Source organism: Cherax quadricarinatus, chromosome 47, assembly GCF_038502225.1.
Source record: "Cherax quadricarinatus isolate ZL_2023a chromosome 47, ASM3850222v1, whole genome shotgun sequence".
NCBI classification, from domain to species: domain Eukaryota; kingdom Metazoa; phylum Arthropoda; class Malacostraca; order Decapoda; family Parastacidae; genus Cherax; species Cherax quadricarinatus.
In genome coordinates, this window is record NC_091338.1 from 31829213 (window position 1) to 31837075 (window position 7863).

Here is a 7863-nt window from a genome sequence, read left to right on the forward strand (position 1 = left end):
GGCAGGACCCTGTGTGGTCGCCAGTCCTTCGGTTCCTGACCAAAGAGGATGTTGGCTTGCAGGTCAAGTCTCCCATTCCACTGAAGGACTTAGTAGTCAACCAAGGAGTGCTGTGCCGTGTTGCACAACTGGTGGACCCCGGCAGAACCGTACACCAACTGGTGATACCGGAGTCCCTGGTATCAGCTATTCTCAGGCTGATCCACGATGTCCCAGGTGCAGCGCACCCCGGGAAGGACCGTAGCATCAAACAGGCACGAATGAAATACTTCTGTCCTAAGATGGCAAAAGAAATTGCCAAGCACGTATACCAGTGTGTTGTTTGCCTACAGCACAAGGGTACCGTTACAGGTCCTAATCCCATTCTAAAGTATTCCATTACAAAGGAGCCCTGGGAGAAAACTTCTGTCGACCTGTTGACGAACTTCTCGACCTCGGAGAAGGGAAATAAGCACCTGCGTGTAATGGTAGATAACTTGAAGCGGTACAGTGAATTAGTTCCCATTCCTGATAAAACTGCGGAGACTGTTGCTAATGCTTTCCGTGAGCATGTCGGTCTTTGTCATACCTGCCCAGTGCCCATCTTTCGGACAATGGGTCTGAGTTCATAAACGCCGTAAAGCAGGATCTTTGCTTCAGATTTAACATTCACCAAGTGCCAGTAGCTCCACGCCACTCTGCGAGTAATGGCCTTGCTGAACGTACAAATCCCAAAATCCTGGAGGTGCTCAGGGTAACCGTTAACCCAAGTTGTACTACATGGGATGAGGCTATCCCAGATGTTCAGTGTACGTTAAACTCTTCCAATTTTCACTTCCCTCAGGATGAGAGAGTTTTTTTTATATCTGCTACATTTTATATCCATGTGCTTACCATATGAAATTCTGTTTGCTCTGCCTCAACCTACTTATGACACTGATAACCCCAGTGTAGTTTAGATGCGGACCATGCAGCTTGTTTTCCAGTGGGTACGACAGAACATCATGAAAGCTACTGATAGGTTCACATCTGATCACAACGCCAATACCAAGGAATGCAAAGTGGAACCAGGTTGCTAAGTTATGTTGCTCAAACTGACACAAACAAACATAAGATTGTTCCCAAATTCGTTGGTCCTTACCGTGTCCTCTGACAGCTTCGTGGCAATAAATTTGAGGTGAGGGAGATTGCTACCAGAACTATCAAAGAAGCTCACCTTGACCACATGAAGTATGTTGACCATGTGCAAGCCAAAACAGAGCTGGAGTTGCGTGCATTGCAAAGCCACATTCAGACTCATGGTAGTGACAGCCCGTCTACTTCTTCACCCGCTACTCCTGTTACTGATGACAATCCAGTAAGACTCCATGTCTATGGCCTGAGACCCAGCACAACAGTACATTTCTGTGACACTGATGTACCTACTGACTTGTCCGACTCCTACACTAGGTATGCTAATCGTTTGCTTGCAGAAATGGGTAACAATGCACACACTTTGTATAGTTAGTGAAAACCGGAGTCAGGGTTGACATCTTGTAAATATATAAATTATTTTAGTATAACGAATTCCATGGAAATAGTGTTCTTGTCTGTGCACCCAATGTGTCCTTTAAAGCCTGTATTAAGGTCAGGACAGTGGTGCCTTTGAGTCATATGTCACACCTTAGGAAATGCTACTGTCAATCATTGTTTGCAGATATGAGGATGGAACAGCATTTGTGGATGAGTAGTCGTGCCTGATGTTTTAGCCCTTCTATATAGAAGGTTTTAGTTGCAGTACTGACGTCTCCTTGCTCCGTCCTCAGTCAAGCTGTGCAGGCACAACAATTTTCTCTTCCCTCAGGATGGGAGAGTTTTTTTAATACATGCTACATTTTATGTCCATTTTGATTTTCGAGTTAGCAAAAGCCAGTACCTCGAGATAACTATTGTAAGTAATTCTTTCACACCTTTGTGCCCACTAGTATTGTCGTGTCGAGACAACACGAGGTGCGTGGCTGAGCGAATGTAGACAGCTTACACTGCCTGCTAGATTCATATCCCGTGGCACTACAGTGCTGCCCTCTCTAGGATTGCCTAGGTCAGTGAGGCACGGAGTCTACGCACTCTCACTTCACGGCCTACCCATGCGTGTTCAACAACCTTCCCTCCACGGACTGGCTATCGGTCATTCCCTCACTTTGCGTACTCACTCCTCAAGTAAAGTCTAACTTTGTGTATTCACTCCTCTTTAAACAAAGTCAAACTAGTCTACGGCCGTATCTTTGCAACCTACACTGCCCCTCTGCACTAAACTACGGCGGTATCTTTGCAACCTACACTGCCCCTCTGCACTAAACTGCTGTTCACTAGCAAGAAGAGTAATAACATGATAAAGCTTATGGAGCATGAAGAGTGACCTATAAACGGCCAGTGAAGAGGCGGGGCCAGGAGCTATGACTCTACCCCTGCATTATATCGTCGTTAAAGATGCATCATATGGAAACCGTAATGCCCAGCAGTAATGCGGCTCTAAGAATCCCATACTAGTAAGTTCTTGTAGTTGTGTAGCATTTTGTTTCTAACTCGTAGATTACAATGATCAAGAAAATTATGATGGTAATGAATAACAGCAAAGATAATGAGCATTGTAATGTACATTGAAATGAAAATACTTCTGGATAAACTTTCTTAAGCAGCAGTTGCATGAAAGTCATGTGATGGATGTACTTTCCCTAATGAAGAAATGATCATTATATGAACTCATACAAGTGAATATATATGAATTCAAGTTGCAAAATAGAGAAACTACTTGCAAAATGATACGAACCCTTGGACGGTGGTGGGAGTCGGTAAGTCACTCAGCGTTGAATTGATCTGTAGATTCTCACTCATCACTGTCTTATTCATACAAGAGTCTGTAGCTGAGAAGTTACTGGAGATAACAGTGATGTTGTCAACAGAAGTCAGGTTTACAGGACAGCCCGAGGTAGACAATGGCAGGTACTGTGGCGCTGATCCATGCACATAATTACCTACAACTACCCACGCACTCAAAACAAATGCGGTGAGTTCTCCAACCATGGCTCCCTGTGTTGACATGGATAATGAACAACTTCCTGAGAATAAGTATTTTCTAGAGAAATATATTGCAATTACACTCTCAGGAATCAGAAAAAAAAGGATTGTTACTAATGAAGTGATTCACACTACATTACCTCACCTTAGCGTTGACCCACGGGGTCAAGATGCCAGCAAGAAAAATACCACACAGAGGTCCACAGATGATCCCACTGAACATGGCTCCCACTTCCAGCACACCTCCCAACTTTTCCATCAGTATTCCCAAGCCGGTGCCAATTAGCCCAATTATCAACGCTGGAAAAACGAAATATGAATATTAGATGTATAATTTGAACCTGGTAAATGTTGATGCACTGCTGAATGAGAATTATTTAGCTTATGTAGGAATACTTATTTGTTCTAAATTACTTGATCAATATTTGTTTTTACAAAATACAGCATAATTGTTAAAGAAATTAAACCATTCCTTCTGTAGCCTCATTATGTGCCTTGAAAAACAAGAATAAGAGAACTGGCCCCAATACCACTGTTAAAACACTCTGGCGTCTCCGTGATAAAAAAAAACCGGCAACCAGAAAAATTGGTATAAAAGCTGTTAGCTTTTTTCAGTTAAATCACCTTGGCTCTGGAATCTGTGAAGGTAGTGAAGCAGTGACTCTTGAAGTGAAGTCTTACATCAACGACTTATCAAAGATAAAATCGTAGATTGAATTTTACCTGTGTGGTTTAGGGAGTCGTTCCAGCATGAAATTCCCTCGTCAAAGTGTGTTCAGCAAGGAGACGTACTTGACCCATTCCTCTTTTGTATAGCAGTAAGAAAGCTCACATCCAGGGTAAGCATCGAATTCACCATCCAGTACTTATATGATTACTCTCTGGCAGATACAGATGAGTCCCTGCTAGCAGATCCTCAAGAAGTGAAGTCACGAGAATAAGTCTCGTGACTCGTCTACAAACCTTCCAATTTGCCAATTATTACAGATATTAAACTCATCTTACCAGAAGCCTTACATAACTACCATCCCCACCAATAGCGTACTGACCAGAGCATCTTTGGGTTATAAGGTTACCGACGCAGATCTCAAACCAAATGAATGACTAACACAGGATGTAACAAAGGACAATCTGTGTGCCCATGAATTCCTGTGTCTAACCCTGTCCAATCTAACTAATTTCTTTACGTTTGGCCTTTTCTTTGAAATTCAAAATTTAAGTGAATCCAATGGATTTCTGAAAATAATATCTGAGAAAACACGAAATCTTCCACCGAACGATAATCACCGGGTCAGGCAATATTTTCCAGTTAGACTAGACTGAGAGATATTATTAATGCGCATTTATATCACTGTATATTTCATTCAGGGAATTATTAAGGGGGACATTTCCACAATATTTGAAAGCGTTTATTGGAATTATTGACCAACTTTCATATAATCAACATTTGCTTAGAACTGCTAAACACCACATATGATGCAGTTGAAGTTCTGACAGTAAAGATTGAAGTTGTATAGACGCTTCCAGGTACAACTTCTCATCAATTCATTCAAGGAACAGCTTTTAAAAGATGACTACTATCTGGAAAATCTTTCAATCCCAGCCCCAAGATGGAGGAATATGGCAAATAATGTTATAGCAGAGATGGCACCTGGTGGCAGCTCAGATCAAAATTCGCACACACATGAACACTAAATCACTGCATCAAATTCACATTAAGCCAGCAAATAGTGGAAGCAACATGACTGGAAAATACACTTGACCTTATCTTCGCTAATAATGATGATTCAGTATGAAATATAACAATAGCAACAACATAATTACAACATAATCGAAATAAAGGTCTGTATGTACAGGGTTCCTGACCAGCAAAAAGATATCAGTTATGAGGGAGACTTCACCAAATTCAAGCTTAATAACATAAACATCCATAGGAATCAAATTAATCATGTCCTAAATGAAACACCTGGGAAGATATCCTAAATAACACAGCTCCAAACATTTACCTAGAAAAAATTAACTCTTTAGCAACTAAGGAATCCTCAAGGCACATTCCCCTAAGAAAAAATGAAGAGAAGATGTAAACTAGAAAGAGAGAGACGCTGCCGCTACAGACAAATGCAAAAAATCACAGATGCTGAAAGAGGCCAGTCTGTCTGTAATGTGGAAGGATCCACCGGCCAGAGAAATAGAAAATATCGAACTTAAGCTTAAGAAATCATACAGGAGCCAAGAAACACAGGAAGAACTTGAAGCCATATATTAAATAAAAATCATATCTTAAGAACATAAGAACATAAGAATGTAGGAACACTGCAGAAGGCCTACTGGCCCATACGAGGCAGGTCCTTATCAAAACGATCTCTACCTAAAGCTACTCAAGAAACAACTCCCGCACCCCCCAACACCAATCAAACCCAGCCCCTCCCACTCATATATTTGTCCAGTCTCTTCTTAAAGCTACCCAAGGTCCTAGCCTCTATCACCCCACTGGGAAGACTGTTCCACGCATCTACAACTCTGTTAGAAAACCAGTACTTACCTATGTCCTTTCTAAATCTAAATTTATCCAACTTAAATCCATTATTCCTGGTTCTTACCTGGTTCGACACCCTCAGTACTTTATTAATGTCTCCCTTGTTTATGCCCGTCATCCACTTATACACTTCAATGATATCTCCCCTCATTCTACGCCTCTCCAGAGAGTGGAGATTTAAGGCTTTAACGTATTGGGCCCCTGCGTAAACGAGATGGGACTTACATACCTGGAGTATGACTCACGAAATCGTAATGACACGATTGCAATCAAACCATACCACGGACGGGGATAGAACCCGCGATCAGAGAGTCTCAAAACTCCAGATCGTCGAGTTAGCCACTGGACCAGCTAGCCACAATAAGATTCGTTCAACTAGGTAGATTTCTACACCATAGAAAATATACCAAGTTGGACGAATCTTATTGTGGCTAGCTGGTCCAGTGGCTAATGCGACGGTCTGGAGTTTTGAGACTCTGATCGTGGGTTCTATCCCCGCCCGTGGTATGGCTTATACCTGGAGTATACCTGGAGAGGATTTCGGGGATCAATATTCCCCCGACCCGGTCCATGACCAGGCATCGTGGCAGGTTAGGGACTGATCAAATAGGCTGTTACTGTTGGCCAGACTTAAACTGACGTTCGAACCACAACCCAGCTGGTTAGGTACTGACTTTAGGTAGATGTCCAGCGCCTTCTTGAAGACAGCCAGGGGTCTCTTGGTAATCCTCCCTTATGTATGCTGGAATGAAAATAAATGGTATAAAATACCGACACTTTGGAAACATAAACACATATGCAATTTAATGCGATCCTTTATTGACAACGTTTCCCCCACACAGTGTGCTTTTTCAAGTCACAAACAGATCTACCTGGGGTGTTGTTGTTAAAGATTCGCCGGTATTCTCCCGGCCCAGGCCCTTCCAAGTGGTGGCCCGGCACTGGCTCCCTGTCTAGGGAGTGTCTGAGATCTAAGTCTCCCATGGGAGGAGGCACAAGTGCCCCCCTCACCTTGTGAGCTACAAACTCGGCTCTGGCACCAACCCTGCCCTAGAAGGGCAAGGCATGGTGTCGATCGTGCTAGTGCTGTGCTCTCCTGTGTGGAGTGTCGTGTGTTGGTGTTCATTTTCATTCATGTTGATTCGCTGGTACTTCCGGCCCAGGTCTTCTCCAGATGGTGACCCGGCAGTTGCCCCCCGGGTGGGGGGTGACGATCATCATCTTTTTCTTCTTTCTTGGCCCTCCGGTTGGAGGGTGTCGTCTTCTATCTTGTGCTGACTTCCACAAAGAGAAGCGCAGTCGGGCAGAGGCAGCAGTTACAGGGTCGATTGGAGGCACACCCCAGCTTTAGCGGACAGCAAAGTGCTGGGTGAATGGTCATGGATAGTCGTGCTAGACGAGGGTACCGTCTTCAAGGTCCCCATTCTGAAGCATCCTGAATTTCCTCTTTGAGGTGTACTCGACTTCCACAAGGTGTTGGGTGTTGGCAGTGAGTAGTCTGGTCATGTCTGCAGTGGTGTATGTAACAGTTTGGTCGTAGGTATACTTGACTGTTCCGTCTTGGAGGTGCTGATGGATTTCTGAAGACAGCATTGTGTTCTTATACTGCTTGGTTGTGTAGAAGTATACACCCTTCAGATATCGGACTTGTTGTGGTGCAGCAGTGTCAGTGGCAGTGGCACCGTGAGGTGCATCCGCAGTTTCTTGTGTTTTTGCTTTCTTGGCTGGTGGCTGAACTGGTGAAGGCGAGATTTCCGACTGGTCAGTTGCTCTAGCAGTGGATGCAAGCGGTAGTGGACTCTCATTAGTGGGGTTTGCCGATGTCTCAGTGGTCTCTGATTGGTCCATCTCTGTGTCTAGTGGAGGTTGTGACAGCAGTGGAGCAGCGGTGATGCTGGTAATATTTGCAGTAGATTTTAGGATCTCAGTGGAAGGTGGTGATGCAGGGAATGTGAGGCCAAGGGGAAGGTACGGGAGTATTTATAGTCAGGTTCAGAATGTTGAGGTCAGGTGGAGAATGCTGCATCTGATGATCTACCGGGTGGGGTTATAGAGTCTTGGGTAGCTTGGCAGGGGTATTGGACAAGTTGTGAGGACCTTCTGCAGTGTTCTATGTTCTTACGTGGGATAGCAATGAAGAAGTTCTTGGCGAGTGGTTCAGCTATGTTATAGAAGCCGTTGTTCTGGTTGAAATTGTTGGTTATAGAGATAAGCGATGATTCCAGGATTCTTCGGTATTGAGTGTTGTCTTCTGTGGCGATAAGTCTTGAGTTTCTGTAGTTAATTAAATG

General features: G+C 43.8%; 1 protein-coding gene across 1 annotated transcript in view; it reads right to left on the reverse strand.

The window, feature by feature from the left end:
* Positions 1–7863, reverse strand: part of LOC128696605 (sodium-coupled monocarboxylate transporter 1-like) — a 278238-nt gene that overhangs the window by 42419 nt on the left and 227956 nt on the right. Inside the window, exons 7-8 of the mRNA XM_070094787.1 lie at positions 3182–3336; positions 2789–3048 (exon numbers count right to left, since the gene is read on the reverse strand). Of these exons, the coding sequence (XP_069950888.1) occupies positions 2789–3048; positions 3182–3336 (415 nt within the window). The remainder of the gene's footprint in view (positions 1–2788; positions 3049–3181; positions 3337–7863) is intronic.